Source organism: Bos indicus x Bos taurus, chromosome 6 (assembly GCF_003369695.1).
Source record: "Bos indicus x Bos taurus breed Angus x Brahman F1 hybrid chromosome 6, Bos_hybrid_MaternalHap_v2.0, whole genome shotgun sequence".
In the NCBI taxonomy this organism is placed as follows: domain Eukaryota; kingdom Metazoa; phylum Chordata; class Mammalia; order Artiodactyla; family Bovidae; genus Bos; species Bos indicus x Bos taurus.
Window position 1 is genome coordinate 85,602,817 of NC_040081.1, and position 17,547 is coordinate 85,620,363.

At 35.8% G+C, this 17,547-nt stretch overlaps 1 protein-coding gene across 1 annotated transcript; it reads right to left on the minus strand.

Moving 5' to 3' along the window:
• Positions 1 to 1,069: 1,069 nt before the first annotated feature.
• JCHAIN (joining chain of multimeric IgA and IgM) lies at positions 1,070 to 10,808 on the minus strand. The gene is made up of 4 exons (XM_027544676.1): positions 10,618 to 10,808; positions 7,419 to 7,542; positions 3,029 to 3,109; positions 1,070 to 2,180 (listed from the first exon to the last, which is right to left on the minus strand). Exons 1-4 carry the CDS (start codon positions 10,679 to 10,681, stop codon positions 1,976 to 1,978), a joined length of 474 nt encoding a protein of 157 aa, XP_027400477.1. The 5' UTR covers positions 10,682 to 10,808; the 3' UTR covers positions 1,070 to 1,975.
• Positions 10,809 to 17,547: the final 6,739 nt, after the last annotated feature.

Below are 17,547 nucleotides of genomic sequence, written 5' to 3' on the forward strand. Positions count from 1 at the left end.
CGAGACCCCATGGACTGCAGCCTATCAGGCTCCTCCGCCCATGGGATTTTCCAGGCAAGAGTACTGGAGTAGGGTGTCATTGCCTTCTCCTGGATGTTAACTAAACTTATCATGGTAACCATTTCACAATAGGTAAGTATGTGAAGTCCTTCTGTTGTATACCTTAAAACTTATATCTCAGTAAAACTGGGGGAGAAGTCTCCTATAAATTCTCAGAACATTTTGAAATCTATTTCTTTGATTTATGCAATTCTGCCAAGTGACTATAATTATGTACATGTCTTTTTTCTTCATCTAAGCTGTACTCATATTCATTCATTCAACAAATATTTATTGAGCTCCATTACACACCAGACACCCTTCCACCCTTCCCAGTGCTGGGGACATATCAATGGGCAAAATAAAAATGGCTGTCTTCGTGCAGCTTATACAGTTGTTAGGGTAGACAGCATAAACATAATATATAAGTAAATTATGTAGTCTGCCAGAGGGTGATAAGTACATGGGGCGGAATAAACCAAGATAAGGGGATGGGATTCGCAATTTTTTAAAAGTGGTCAGGATGAATTTCATGGAGAAAATCATTACCAAAATGAACTGGGGTCCAACTGAGCAGAGTTCTAGAAAGTGAGTAGTGATAGTGACTATCACAGCTCAATCACCAAAAATCTAGCAGAGTTCCCTGCATGTGGTAAATAATCAATGATTGTGTGCTGATTAAATAAAGTTCAAGGTCTTGTCTAAAACATACCAAATTGAAGACTGGACAAGAATGATTTGTCTTTAGCATGTCAAAACTATGATTCCTACTGAAGCACCAGTGTCAGAGCCTTATCCCTAAAAGAAAACACTAATCAGTACGAGCACAGTGGAAGTTATTAAAAATGACTATTACCCTTGGAGGAAAAAACGAAAACATAACAATGTCTCTTCAAGAAACTGATTTTACTAATCAGCCTCTCATTACTTTAAACTCAGTCAGCATTTACTTTCCACAGTACCCTTACATATTTATGCCAATTGGTCTTGACTTTCTGCCATAAAGTATATATGTGCCATAATAAACATATTTGTCAGAAGGGACTTTGTCTTTTTATTTAGTTTTAGGTATAAAATGACAAAGCTATCTCAAATATCATGTTTGAACTTAGTGATTAATGCATAATTAGATTATACTTATAACCTGTTTCTCAGTAATAAATGATATTTTAACGTACATACAGCAAAGTTAACACAAGCAAACTTTTTACCAATAAATTATTTCACACAGGTATATGCTTATGAATCTATTTAATTGTTCAAACTGTGCTAGAGAATACATATTTTGGAGTACATAATTTGTTAGATTTAGTTACAACAGAGGTGATTTCAATGGGAATTTCTTATACTGTCCTACTTATTAAAAAAATTTTTATCATTTGCTCCCAAATCTGTTATATCAAAATGTATTTTTGAATTATACATTTAATTATGTCACTTTCAGCTAATTTATTTCATAAATATTAGAGATCTCATTTTAAATTATTTTATGAATATTTCCAAAACATGTTTTCCAATTATTATTTTTATAGTGAAGACAAATAATTGACCTATATTTATATATAAATATTCTCTGCACAGTGATATTTTTTTAAAGAGAATAATACGGAAAGTGCAAAAGCTCAGGCTCTCTAGGGCAAAGCCAAAAAAAAAAAAAAAAAGCAAAATTTAATTATGCCTCCTGATTTTTTACTTTTTGAATTTTATTTTCTCCCCTCATCTATTTTTTTAAATGCTAGAAATTTACCTTAAAAACATTAACAGTGTTACTATTTCAATTATTTGCCAGTGGTAGGGGTGGGGTAGTTAATTTTATATTATCCCCACCCAAAAAAAATCATGGTTTCAAATTCATCAGGAGTAAATACATTAACTACCTGCAATCAAAATGGAGAGCCCTTCAAGATAAGCAGTTGTGCAGCCAGCATGACTTGCGTTAGTCAGGATAGCAGGAATCCGGGGTCAGAGCTGTCTCCACCATTTTGGTCTGACCACGGTAACTAAGTTTGACCCTGTTTGTGTAGCACTTGTTTCTGTCATAGGTGTAACAGGTCTCAGCGTCACTATCACAGATATTGCTCTGGCTGGCAGTGACTACTTGATCTTCCAGCTCCACTTCTGTAGTGTCACATTTTTTGCACCTGAAAAACAAATACACACATTAGACACTCCCCATCAAATGTTGCCTCAGAATCTGAGTGACTATACATTTCTATCCAAAATCAGTTAGTTCTGACAAAGGATGACTCCTTTCAGACTTCAACTTCTCTATAATACAGAATTATTGATGTAATTTTTCAACCTTTAATTGAAAGTAAGCAATGAATTAATATATATGATTGTGTACACTATTCAGTAACTTCCACTCTGTTAAATTTATTCCCAACTGTATAGTAGGATTAAATTAATTATTTACAGTAATGAAGAAGGAAGGTGTTTTTTTTTCATGTTGGATTCTATGGTTTCCAAAGAAACACCTGCATGTTAATGGGTCTGAATTATTGAACTAAAAAGACAAATTGGTCCTTCTTGTACTAATGGAAATAATTTTGTCTTTAGAATAAATTTAGAGCTAACCTTTATTTACGAAATTTTATGAATTTGTGATGCCTAATAATTAACATGGGCTTCCCTGGTGGCTCAGACAATAAAGAATTCAACTGCAGTGTGGGGGACCTGGATTCAGTTCCTGGCTTGGGAAGATCCCATGGAGGATAGCATAGCAACCCACTCCAGTATTCTTGCCTGGAGAATCCCCATGGAGAGAGGGGCCTGGCAGGCTACAGTCCATGGGGTTGCAAAGAGTCGGACACAACTGAGGACAGGACAGCACAGCAATAATTAACATATGAATTAATGTATTCAAAAGTTCAAACGATATTGGTAAATGTTTATACCCCAATATGTTTTCAAAAACATTCTTACTAACAAGTTTAATGAAAAGTTATTGACTTAGGTATCTTTATTAGTGTGAAGGAAAATCTCTTACAGGTCAGACAGATGGTACACAAATTTGGTTCTCATTGGTGAAGTAGGATCAGAGATATTCTCCCTGCTGTTCAGAGGAACACTAAAAAAAAGAAAAAGAGAAAACGAAGAATAATGAAATTAGCAGATACTGCTGTTTTTGGTAATAGGTATATTGCTAGGACATTACTTACTATTTCATTCAGACATTTAGGACATTTAGCACTCTATAAACACTCTTTAGTAACACTATTACTCACATTTCACAATAATTGCTACATTTTAAACAATTTCATTCAAAATAAACCTCACAACAACTCCTCTATCAATTATCTTTTATTACTTGGTAAATCCCTGGTTTTCCTTTAAAAATAAGCTCAAGTTTTACTTTCTCTTACTTTTTTTTACCTTGATCCCATTTCTACCCCTCAGTAAACTTCTCATCTGTAGTCTCATTAATGTTTCATATACTCTTACTATACTGCCATATTATAGTTGCTTACCTACAGAATAGCTGTTTCTAGATTCTATAAATTCCTTGAGCCAAAAACACTTACACATCCCAGTGCCTTGCTATAGGTGTGTCATATAGAATATGTCCAATATTTGTGAATGAATGGACAGTAAGATACTAAGGATCACATTTTAGAAATGTAGTAATTACAAATCAGAGAGGTTGGTGACCTACTCAAATTCACACAAGTACTAAGTAGTAAAGCTGGAACTGGAATCCAGACCTTTTGATTTGGAGGTTTTCCATGAAAAATTAGATAACACATCAACTAGTTCAGGTGATTTCATTAACTTTTACATTTTTTCATCTATGTCATCATTCCTCTTCACATGCACTGCTCCCTACCAAAAGATCCCCCCAAACCTCAGGTTTTCCTAACTCAGTATTTAGCAACATTATCCACATATGTGTCCAAGCTAAAACTTTGGATTGTATCCCTCAGTCTTCCCTCTCTGTCACCACCTAGGTCTGAATCCATCTCACAGTTCAACTGGCTCTAACACTTTGCATCTTTGAACTTGATTCAGGACACCACCCTTCTCTCCTAATTTGTAGCAATACCTTCCTTCAGTCTTGACCCCTCCCATGCGTTGGCCACATTATTGCCAAAACAGTCTTTTTAAACTACAAGCCTAATTTCCTTCTCTGCTTAAAGCCTACAGTGTCTCCCCACAGAAAACAAGGTAATCATTAAGACGGCATAGAAGGCACTGCATAATGTACCTCTAACTCTCCAGCCTCATCTCTCTTTAACCTCATCTCATCGCTAACCACACCACCCTCTTTACACCATGTGTCAGATGTAAACAACTGCTTGCTATCGTACAAAACTTACCAGGATTTTCTCATCTCTAAGTGTTAAAGATAACAAAAACAGTAGTAGCCCTGACATTTACTAAAAACTTACAGTCTACCTGGTACTATAATGAACATGTTAACATGATGATCTCGTACAATTGTCACAGAAACCCTGATTCCTTTTCTTGGAATTATCTGCTTTCCCTATCAACTCTGTCATCACCCACACACATTTCTACTACTTACTCCAAATACCCTCTCCTACCTCCCCCTGCCTCTCTCCCACTTTCCCCAGGGACTAGCCTCGGCGCCCCTCTTTGTGCTCCTGTAACATCCTATACCTATTCCTGTCGCTGCATTTACAATATTGCATTGTAAATGCCCTTTCAGTTATTTACAGCTTCCTACTAGACTGTACATTCTTTGATGGCACGGGCTGTGTTTTATATAAATTATTGTATCCCCAGCTCCAATCCTCAGTGGCTTTCAGAAGCACTCGATAAATGTTTGTCAAATTAATAAACAAATGAATGAACATATCTATTCTTTATTACATTACAAAATCTCTAGTAATATCAGAAAATGCTTTAAATAATGAGAAAAGTAAGAGAACAGACACATAAGTAAGAGAACAGTGTTTCACTGGGGACTACTGTTCTGAGTGCTTTTATATATTATCATATTTAATCCTCACAACCCTATGAAGTATATGTGTATATATACATACCTATACATATCCCTTTTTTTCAGTTTAGGGAACAGGCTCAAATTAGTTAAGTAACTTGCCCAAAGTCATAACATCATTAAGTGATGGAGTTGGGAATAATGCCACAATGACACAGCAATGATAATAGAACTTTCAGAAATAAGATTAAAGAAGCATCAATATACATCAGGGAAATGGCATGAAGTTACTGAACTGCCTGATTTCAGTAAATAAAATATCATAAAAAGGATCATGTCGTTAAAAAAAAAAAAGATAAATCAGAGAATCCTGGAGTATCATTTTAAATCTGCCCTTGGAGATTTAAATATAAGAGACACACTCCTCTTCAACACTGTTTAGATGCCAGTGTCATTGATGCCATTCTCTTAAGATACACGCTTCTCCAATTATTCTATCCTTAACAGGGAACTGGGGCTTCTCTTGTAGCTCAGTCGACAAAGAATCTGCCTGCAGTGCAGGACACCCAGGTTCAGTCCCTGGGTTGGGAAGATCCCCTGGAGAAGGAAATGGCAACCCACTCCAGTATCCTTGCCTGGAAAATCTCAGGGAAAAAGGAGCCTGGTGGGCTGCAGTCCATGGGGTCACAAAGAGTTGAGCACGACTGAGTGACTAATACTTACTTACTTAACAGGGAACTAAGTGTTATGGACTTGAGTGGTCAAAGAAAACTTGCTCAAGGAAGTGATGTCTAAGCTAAGACATGCAGGCTGAAGAGTTAACCAGGCTAAGAGGGGTGCAAGAAAGAGTCCTTCAAACAGAGGAACTAGATTATGCAAAAACAAAGAGGAAGAAAGAGGTACTGCAACATACTGAATTTTTAAACATAAAATGAAAAAGAGGTGGCCATGGAAGAGCTTGAGAGTTATGCTGAGCACTGTAGGTTAGGCTGAAACATTCGTAATTTATCCTAGTAACAACATTGGGGGAACCAGCAAAAGGATTTTAGGAAGGGTAGTGGCATAATGATAACTGGCACATAGGTTAGGTGAATAAATAACAGTAAATATTTTTTGAAAATGTGCCAGGAACTACATAGTCTTTTTTTTTTTTTTTTTACATAGTCTTTAAAAGAATAGATCTCAATTTATCTTTACAATAACCCAATGAACACATATTATTTTCCTATTAATATTTAGAGATGAGAAAGTTCAAGTTTAGAAGGGTTAAGTAACTAGCATACCATAGCACATAGCTACTAATATTTAGTGACAGCCAAAACTCAAAACAAATTCATAAGCATATTATACTTCTCCTATTGATTACATGGGATTGAATGCTATGATCTGTTTCAATAAAAGGTATTTGATTCAGGACGGAAACTATTCAAAGTAGTAGAAGTACTTCACAAAGGAGACATTAATGACTGGATCCAATAGAAATCTCAGTTCTTAAATATTATTAGTGTTTTTGCTGTTGAATAAGACTCATAGTTTATAACTTAAGACTATGTGTGAAATGAAATGAGTATCTGAAGTCCAATATACAAGTGGAGATGAAATCAATGTAGTAAATTTAATTAGTCTACCATACTTTTATGCAGACAGATGAAGTTGAATACAAGGTGAAGTATTTTGTGGTCCATATATGGTGCAAAACAAGCCTTTTAAAATGATCTCAAGTTTCACTTTGAACTGATCAAGGGCAAATATAAGTTCTGATTCAAACTGAAATAACTCCATATAAACAGGGCATGTTGATGACTAGATCCGAACCTTCAGTTATTATTTGATGTAGCTGACTGGTTTTAGGTTGCCTGGAAACGTCTGTCTCTGCTCCCAACTATATAATTGGCTTAAGCCCATTACCCAGATTCAACCTCATGTAAGCCATTATACGGGCTTCCCTGGTGGCTCAGAGGTTAAAGCGTCTGCCCGCAATGCGGGAGACCAGGGTTCGATCCCTGGGTCGGGCAGATCCCCTGGAGAAGGAAATGGCAACCCACTCCAGTATTCTCGCCTGGGAAATCCCATGGACGCAGGAGCCTGGTGGCCTACAGTCCACGGGGTCGCAAAGAGTCAGACACGACTGAGCGACTTCACTTAAGCTGTTATACTTAGGCTTCCCAGGTGGCGCTAGTGGTAAAGAACCCACCTGTCAATGCAGGAGACACAAGAGACTTGGGTTCTATCCTGGAGGAGGAAATGGTAACCCACTCCAGCATTCTTGCACGGAGAATCCCATGAACAGAGGAGCCTGACAGGCTACAGTCCATGGCGTCACAAGAGTCAGAAATGACTTAGCGACTAAATAACCACCACAAATGTTACCCACCGAAAAGAGAAGCAAAGATATAGATATCACATGCAAACAACCACTAATATCAGAAAGTATCTGCTTACAAAATGAAAATATGAAGCACGAAATACCACATACATAATTCTGACGTTTCTCTCCACAATGTCTTGACTAGGATCTTCAGCAGAAGGGATGATCCTGGAAGTAATCCGGGCACACTTACATTTGTTGTCAACAACAATCCTTTCATTTTCATCTTGGGCTTGAAAGATAAATATTTTAAGAAGAAAGGTAACCAAAAGTCTAATTTCATACTTTGTATCAAGTTAATTTATCACCCTCCCCAACAGAAAACTTAAGTTTATTGGCTGATCAGTTTCAGCTTTCTCCATTTTTCCTCTTTCCTAACCTAAACTAGCTAAGTGGAATCTTACAGCATAGTGAAGGAAATACAGATGAACTCCAAAACGAATTTTCTCATTTTTCCTTGGACCAGTCTATAGGAACATGAACTGAAAGAATTTTGGTTTTAATCAAATGCTTTTAATGGAGGCACAACCCTCTGAATGATAGAGCTTTAAATAAAAAAATTAGTGCCAAATGCCAAAATGAGAGAGAAAACAAACATCTAGACTGAATTTCTCTCGGACTAGAGATATTTATTCAAAAGTGAACAAATAAACCGGTTTTTTATTCAAAAGTGAACAAATAAACCGGTTTTTTATTCAAAAGTGAACAAATAAACCGGTTTTTTATAATAAAAACACCCTTCCTGAACACCCATTCATACTTTTTTCCCTTATGCTAAGAACATGCACATTTTCCTTGAGATAACCTAATTTGCTAAGACTTTCAAATTCTCCATTAAAATTTCCCTAAACTTAATTATATTCTTCCTTTTCATAATAACAATCAGGTTTATGGCATAATGATTTAATTCATTAAGGATAAGACTTATTTTTAAAGATATAGTATCTATAGACATAGAGTGCTATAAACTTGCTAAAACAGTTTAGAATATGTTGTTAGGTAGAAGTTCTATTTAATCTAATATGCATGTGTACAGAAAAAAATAACAAATGAGCAAATACACAAATAACTATTAAAGCTGTAACTGTAAATGTCAACATTTACTGTCCAATCTGAATATTAGATAAAATGTCTGGTACGTGCTGCAAAGAATTAACAAAATTTCTTATTATCTGTACTTAGATCAACTAACAGATATTTGAGGAAGTAACAATAAATAGCTTTATTTAACAGTGATAATTAAACAATAATAATGATATTAAATATCTTTTTTATTCCTATAATTTTAGCTAAGTGACCTTTAAAATTTCCTTCCATCAAATCTCAATTTAAAAAATAGACTTAGCACATTAATTCAAGTTATAAAGGTTAAATGATAAGGAAATAAATTGTAACTGGACATCTAATTATTCCTGATCTCAGAGCAGAAAGGACCTAACTGCAGTATTTCAGTCTTAATGATACAGTCATTAAAAAAACAATTTAAGATCATTGTTATTGTACTTATAATTGTTTTAAGTACTTTATAATGCATTATTATGTCCTTATTCATAAGTTCTTGATAAATCTTCTGATAAAAGTCTTACGGTATTTGAGAAAAACCATTATGAAGCCAATTTAAGATAATAATATAATTCTTAATTTTTTGAAAAGAGTAAGATGATTTAAAAGGTGTCCTCTTCCCTACTCTTGTATTAGTGACTTTTAAATGTTTTTCTCATTAAAATACAAATAAGCAGGCAATACCTGACCAAAAATATAGATGGAGTTGAGTATATGATGACTATTAGGTCTTAAATAGAAAATATATACGTTTTGTTTGTGGCACATGTTATATTTTCTTGCCAGAAACCTAGGGGGAAAGTATCTTTACTGTTATTATATAAGAATACTAGGTAGCCTAATATACCTACCAGGAAAATGTAAAAATACATTTAATTCACCAAGACTTATAAGAGTCTAACTTCTGTTTCATCAACAGGAAATATTTTTCCTAATACACCTGTTATTATAGACTATGCCTTACTTTATTCCAAGAACACCTGAGACAGAGTAGGTGGCTCAATAAATATTTATCAAATAACTTAATTCAGTTCAAGTGAGAAAACAGACAACACATACTAGTTATTAATGTAATGAGTTTACCAAAAAGGTGATTCTCTTATATAGGCAGAATGGTGTCAGATGGCCTGAGTTCCACCTACCACATGCTTGTTGTGTGACCTTAGGTAAGTTACTTCACCTCTTTAAACTTCAGTGGGCTCAAGGATATGTCAGAAATAATGATAGTACTTACCCTCAAATGGTTACTGTCAGAATTAAATGGAATAGAATATGTAAAGCAGTTAGCATAACATCTAGAATATAGTATGTACTAATAAGTTACAGCTCTTTTATATATAAATGGCTATATATATTCCATGTATATGTTTATAGGTATATAAATATGTTCATAAACACATGTATTTTTATATATAGGTACATATATTATACATGGTTTACTACTGCTATCTTTATGTTTTAAATATTATTAGAAAGTCATTATTCTTAATACTAAATTAATGAAAAGTATATGTAAAATTACTATTCTTAATTACATCATACTGTCCTGAAAGAACAATAAGCTCAAAAAAAAAAAAAGGAATAAACTCAGTAAGTCTTAAAACAATATATATCAAATTATATCATTTCTAATTCACATACCTTTCTAGATGAAAATTATTAACACTATACTTTTATATTCAGAAAATAATCCATTTCTACAATAGTTTGAAAAGTTAATAAACAAGATAACTGAAGTTCAGCCATCAAGTTCCAGGAAATGTGTACAACATTAAATATTGTTAAAGGGTCATAATAAATTTGTAGGCTTGGATCCAGGAAAGTTGTTAGAACTAATACCAGCCTCTCTGGGGAAATAAAATCCTAATGCACTCTATATTGTATTTACAACAATTATTACCTCATTTCTCCAGACTATAAATTTGAGACACTCAAGGAGAGAATTCTGATTTTCAAGATTCAATATGGGTATTTGCATAGTATAACTATCTATACTTATCTAAAAATTATCTATTTTATTTTCTAAGTTTTAATAGGCAGACATATAAGAGAAAAAAGAATGAAAAGAATTACAATGAGTCTTGTCCATGTTAAAGACTACTGCCCATACAAAGATTAAGACATGTTAGAAGAACATAGCCAGCTAGGTGTCCAACCAAAACACAAACATAAATGTTTAATCTGAAGAACAGATCTGTATTCTATTTTTCCTTTTACCTGGGTTCATGCTCAAAATACCACATACCTGTCACAAGAACAGCCATAACAAAAATGGCCAGGACTCCCCAAAAACGCAAACAATTCTTCATCTTGACTTCACTTCTTTTGAAAAACTGGAGCTAAGAAGTCAGGGTTAAGGTGTGTGAGCTATAAGGAGTGTGCAAATGATGGGGCTTCTGCTTTCTTAAAATAACACTCCAGGCAGCTAACAAACTAAGATCACAACTGCGGTTGAACTCTGCAATTTAGTGTGTGGTCAGGATGTCAAAATAACTATCAACCACTTAAAAGTCTTAAGTGGTTGATAATTGTTTTGACATCTAAATAACATTTATTATAACACTCAAAAAAAGAAAACACAGTAAATAGAAGTTAGCTGGATATATTTTTAAGCCATTATTTCCTTGAAAAATAAACTCGGGTAGACTGCCTTCCCAAAGCAAGTTGGATAAATCCCTGGATACAAATTAACCCCCTCCCCTGGAAACTTATTTTTATAAGAGCAAGTATTGACAAATAATTACTAAGCTAATGAAACACTGTGTATTTGATATTTTTATTCTTTCAACCTTATAGCTTTGTAATTCTATTATATAAACCATGCATCTATAACAAATTATTTTAATGAAGTGTGGACAGTGCCAAGTAGCACTTTGCCACCAGTCAAGAGTTACTTACACATGTAATTTAGGGTCAGGATAAGTGTTCTGTCAAATGTGGTACAGGATCACTTGAAGTATTAGTCAAAATACATACTTTCTGGCTACACCCAACCAGAATTTTCAGAGATGTGGCCTTGAAATGTGTATTTTTAAAAAGGCTTCCAGTTGATTCTGATGTTGAAAATTGGTAGACTAAGAAGCCTGTGGAGGAGGAGAGTAACTAGCAGCATTAACTACGGAAGAGCAAGAAGTTAATAAAGGTAATTTCTTTGTAACAAATGGGCTTACATTGAAAATCACTTAGCTGAGGCTTCTATTTATCTGTATGTATGTTTTACAGGTGAATTGTCTCATAACCTTTTCAGTAGGTCTGGTTTAATTTTTAAACTACTTCATCTCTGGTTTTGTTCTTCCCACTGAAAAAATGTAAATAGTTTCATTCAAGTAAGTTAAATAATTGGGAGCTTGGCTCAATGTTCTCAATTTTTCACCAAAAATGGTTTATTTTTCCACATTTATATATAAAATTTTTACAGTAAGATTTTCAGTGATAGATTCATTTGAATGAAAGAGATCTTATGGTAATTTAGTCCCACCTTCTCTACTCCAGCTCAAGTTTTGTTTCAATTTCCTATACAGCAGACAGGCTGAGTTTAGAAAGCCGTCTGAAAAAGATCAATGCTTCACTTCCTCTGTACATAGCTTATTATATTTAGGATACTCAAATCACAAAAAAACACTTGATTCTCTTGAGACATAGAAAATACACTCTTCTTGTTGTCTTACTATCTCATTGACTACTCCTGTTTAGGATCTTGCTAAATTTTCCTTTGAATCTTGAGACACAGAAAATACACTCTTCTTGTTGTCTTACTATCTCATTGACAACTCCTGTTCAGGATCTTGCTGAATTTTCCTTTGAATCTTAAGGTTGATCCTCAGCCTTCTCTTTTCTCTTATCCTCTCCTTAACTGATTTTATCTTATCCCATGGCTTTGAATTTAAGACATGCTGTGATCTTCAGATGTGTGATTGTAGACTTTATCTTGCCCACTGCAACTATATCCAACTTTCTTCACTGGGCAGTCTAACAGGTATCTAAAACTTAACCAGGCAAAACAGTACTCTTGATGACCAAGCCACCCTCACACTTCCACTCTAATCACTTTCTGTCTCTGCTCTTCCTCATCTCTGTAAATGGCACCTCCATACCACCTCCATCTAGGTTGCTCAAGACAAAATCCTCTTCTTTAATTCGTTTCTGTTCTTCTCCGTCACATTCAATTTGCCACCATGTCTTACTTGGTTTTATTTCCAAAATACACCCCAAATTTATCTAATTCTCTCCATTTTCACTGCCACTCTAGTTCAAGCCTCCATCCTCTTTCCTAAAACTACTAAAATAGCCTCGTAATAAAAAGTGATTTTTTTCCCTTTGCCCCAGAATTGGCAATGAGGGCTCACAGCTAAAAGGCTAAAGTACCTTAAATTCTAAAGAGAGTTAGATACTTCCTCCAAGACTTAACAAGAAGCAACAGAACTCAGCTTACTGCTATCACTGCCCCTAGTACTCCCAGCTACCTCCTCCAGTCCTTAGAGAACTTTGGAGGGAAAAGAGGAATGCTATCAAAGAAGCTTATGGAAATAGCTTCTTTGTGGTAAGAGACTTTCCTCCTTTTACTTTTGAGAGAGGGCAGGATAAGGTTTTCTTTTCTCCCCAAAGTAAAGTGAGAGAGAGGATCAAGAAAATAAAGAAATCAGGGACCCTGCAAGAAGGGGAAATTGAGAAACAATATATATAATAATTCAGAGAAAAGCCTCTGAGTCTAACTGCTTGGGTTCACCACACAATCCACCACTTACTAGTTGTGTGACACGAGGCAAACCTTGGTCAAATTGCTCAACCTCTATATTTCAATTCCCCTCTCTATAAAATGGGGACAATAATAATGCATAACACATATTTTACAGAATTGTTCTGAGACTTAACATATACTGCCACACATAAAGAAGTCAGATCTTGGCATATGGTAAGTGCTATATCAGTTCAGTTCAGTTCAGTCACTCAGTCTTGTCCAACTCTTTGAGACCCCATGGACTGCAGCACACTACGCCTCCCTGTCCATCACCAACTCCTGGAGCTTACTCAAACTCATGTCCATCGAGTTGGTGATGCCATCCAACCATTTCATCCTCTGTCATCCCCTTCTCCTCCCGCCTTCAATCTTTCCCAGTATCAGGGTCTTTTCGAATGAGTCAGTTCTTCACATCAGGTGGCCAAAGTACTGGAGTTTCAGCTTCAGCATCAGTCCTTCCAATGAATATTCAGGATTGATTTCCTTTAGGAAGGACTGGTTGGATCTCCTTGCAGTCCAAGGGACTCTCAAGAGTCTTCTCCAACACCACAGTTCAAAAGCATCAGTTCTTTGGCGCTCAGCTTTCTTTATGGTCCAACTCTCACATTCATACATGACTACAGGAAAAACCATAGCTTTGACTAGATGGACCTTTGTCAGCAAAGTAAATGTCTCTACTTTTAGTGCTATATAGGTACTAGTGATTATATCATCATCATCATCATTATCACCAGCATTATGTTGGTCACTACTTGCTGGGTTGCAGAAAATGCAAATCGAACTTGGGGCTATTGACTGCAATGAAATTTAAGGAAAACACTCCTAGGAGAGCCTGACATATCCCCTTGGGGTTGCAGGCATGTAGGAACATAGAAAGTGATATGGGCTTCTATTACATGACCCTTATAAGGTATAAATGAAAATATCCAACAAATCTATGCTGCTGCTGCTAAGTCGCTTCAGTTGTGTCCGATTCTGTGCGACCCCATAGACGGCAGCCCACCAGGCTCCCCCGTCCCTGGGATTCTCCAGGCAAGAACACCAGAGTGGATTGCCATTTCCTTCTCCAATGCATGAAAGTGAAAAGTGAAAGTGAAGTGGCTCAGTCATGTCCGACTCTTAGTGACCCCATGGACTGCAGCCTACCAGGCTCCTCTGTCCATGGGATTTTCCAGGCAAGAGTACCAGAGTAGGTTGCCATTGCCTTTAGGAGTAATCAAAACAGTAGGGCACTGGCATGAAAAGAAACACACAGACTACTGGAACAGAAGGGAGAACCCAAAAATAAATCCACACATATATGGTCAACTAATATTTGACAAAAGAGACAGTAAGTCTAAATAGAGAAACACTAGTTTCTTCGATAAATAGTGTTGGGAAAACTGGGTATTCATATGCAAAATATTGAAACTGGACCCCTATTAAACCACTCATAAAATTAATTTGAAATAGATTAAGGACTTAAATGTAAGACCTAAACCTTAAAACTCCTAGAAGAAAACATACAGAAAAGAACTCCTTATAATTGTTCTTGGCAATAATATTTTGGATATTACACCAAAAGCACAAGCAAAAAAAAAAAAGAAAAAAAACAAACAGGGACCATCAAACTAAAGAGTTTCTGCACAGTAAAAGAAACAATTAGCAAAATGAAAATGCAACTTATTGAATGGGAAGAAATATTTACAAACCATATATTTGATAAGAAGTTAATATATATAAAATAAAGAAGGAACTTATACAACTAAATGGCAAAAAAAAATCTGATTTTTAAGTGGGCAGAAGACTTAAATACACATCTCTCTAAAGAAGGCATATAAATGTCCAACAAGTACATGAAAAGGTGCTCAACATCGCTAATCACCTGGGAAATGTAAATCAAAACCATGAGATATCACATCATAGCTGCTAAAAATGGCTATTATCAAAAAGATAAAAGATACAAATGCTGGTAAGGATGTGAAGAAAAGGGAAACCCGCGTGTTCTGCTGGTGAGAATGTAAACTGATACAATGGCTATGGAAAACAATATGAAGATTTTTAAATAATTAAAAATAAAACTATCATTTGATCCAGTAAGCCTACTTCTGGTTATATATCCAAAGGAAATTAAACCATGATCTCAAAGACATCTACACACCCATGTTCACTGAAGCATTATTCATAATAGCCAAGACATGGAAATGACCTAAGTGTCCACACACAGACAAATAGATAAAGAAATGTGATAAATATATTAAACTTACACAACATTATATGCCAATTATTTCTCAGTGAAGCCAAAAGGAAGAAAAGAATATATATCCAGAATTTTTCTGACTTGGAGGAGGAGGCAGAAGACACTTGGGAAAAGTGTTATTTACTTGTAATAGACTAAAACTGGAAGCAACCTAAATGTCTATTTTTAAAACTGCCTGTGAATGCAGTTTTAAAACAAATGGGAATGAGTTGTTGCTACATTAAGTATGTTAGACCTTCCTTGAATGCCCTTTACCAAGGTGATGAAGTTCCTTTCTATTCCCAGTTTGCTGAGACTTTTCTTCTTTATCAGAAATGTACACTGTATTTTTCTCAAATGCTTTTTCTCTGTTGGATGACCATATGATTTTCCTTTTTTAGTTTGTTAGTGTGGTAAATTGCACTGATTTTAAAAGTTTAAACTAAACTTGCATTCTTGGTATAAAACCCTCTTAATTATGATGTAAAGGCTGCAGTCCATGGGGTCGCTGAGAGTCGGACACGACTGGGCAACTTCACTTTCACTTTTCACTTTCATGCATTGGAGAAGGAAATGGCAACCCACTCCTGTGTTCTTGCCTGGAGAATCCCAGGGACGGGGAAGCCTGGTGGGCTGCCGTCTATGGGGTCACACCGAGTCGGACACAACTGAAGTGACTTAGCAATAGCAATCCTTCTTATAAACTGATGAGCTCAACTCACTAACATTTTGCTTAGAATTTCTGCTTTTATGTTCATAATGGATATTAGTCTGAAATGTTCTTTTCTTATAATGTCTTTGCCTGGTTTTATCAGGATAATGCTGGCCCAATAGAAAAAGTTTAGAAGTATTTCCTCCTCTCAACTTTCTGGAAGAGTTTATAGAATTAGCAATATTTTCCCTATAATGTTTGGCAGATTTCACCAGTGAAGCCATGGTCTAGAAATTCTCTCAAGAAAGCAAGCTGGGGCAATTGCAAAGGTCTCCTCATCTGTTTTCTATTTCTCAGAGATCACTGTCCTTTGTCGCCTAATGGCCAATGTCTTAAAAATCACTTTCATAGATTTTGTCAGCTGTTCCAAGCAGGAAGGTAAATGTGGCCTCTACTATTCCATTTTGTTTGAATTAGATGTCAAAGACTTGAAATTAACAAAAAAGCAGGCCTATAACCCCCTTCATGGATTATAGACTTGCCACGGTGAACGAACTTGCGTAACTCAATGAAGCTATGAGCCATGCCACACCTCCGGGCCAACCAAGGCTGATAGGTCATAGTGAAGGGTTCTGACAAAACATGGTCACTCACCTACAGCTGGACATCCTAGAGTGTGAGGTCAAGTGAGCCTTTGGAAGCATTACTACAAACAAAGCTAGTGAAGATGATGGGATTTCAGCTGAGCTATTTATAATCCTAGAAGATGATGCTGTTCAAGGGCTCAACTCAATAACAGCAAATCTGGAAAACTCAGCAGTGACCACAGGACTAGAAAAGGTCAGTTTTCATTCCAATCCCAAAGAAAGGAAATGCCAAAGAATGTTCAAACTATCACCCAATTGTGCTCATCTCACATGCTAGCAAAGTTATGCTCAAAATCCTTCAAACTAGGCTTCAGCAGAATGTGAACCAAGAACTTTCAGCTGTACAAGCTGGGTTTGGAAAAGGCAGATAAACCAGAGATCAAACTGCCAACATTCATTGGATCATGGAGAGAGCAAGGGAGGTCCAGAAAAACATCTACTTTTGCTTCACTGACTAAAGCCTTTGACTATGGATCACAACAAACTGGAAAATTCTTAAAGAGATAGAGGACCTTACTTGTCTCCTGAGAAACTTGTATGCAGGTCAAGAAGCAATAGTTAGAACCGGACATGGAACACTGGACTGGTTCCAAATTGGGAAAGGAGTATGTCAAGGCTGTATATAGTCACCCTGCTTAATTAACTTCTATGCAGAGTACATCATGCAAAATGCCAGGGTAGATGAATCACAAGCTAGAATCAATCAAGACTGCTGGAAGAAATATCAGAAACCTTAAATATGCAGATAATGGCACTCTAATGGAAAAAAGTGAAGAGGAACTAAAGAGTTTCTTGAAGAGGGTGAAAGAGGAGAGTGAAAAAGCTGGCTTGAAACTCAACATTCAAAAAACTAAGATCATGGCATCTGGCCCTATCACTTCATGGCAAACAGAAGGGGGAAAAAGTAGAAGCAGTGACAA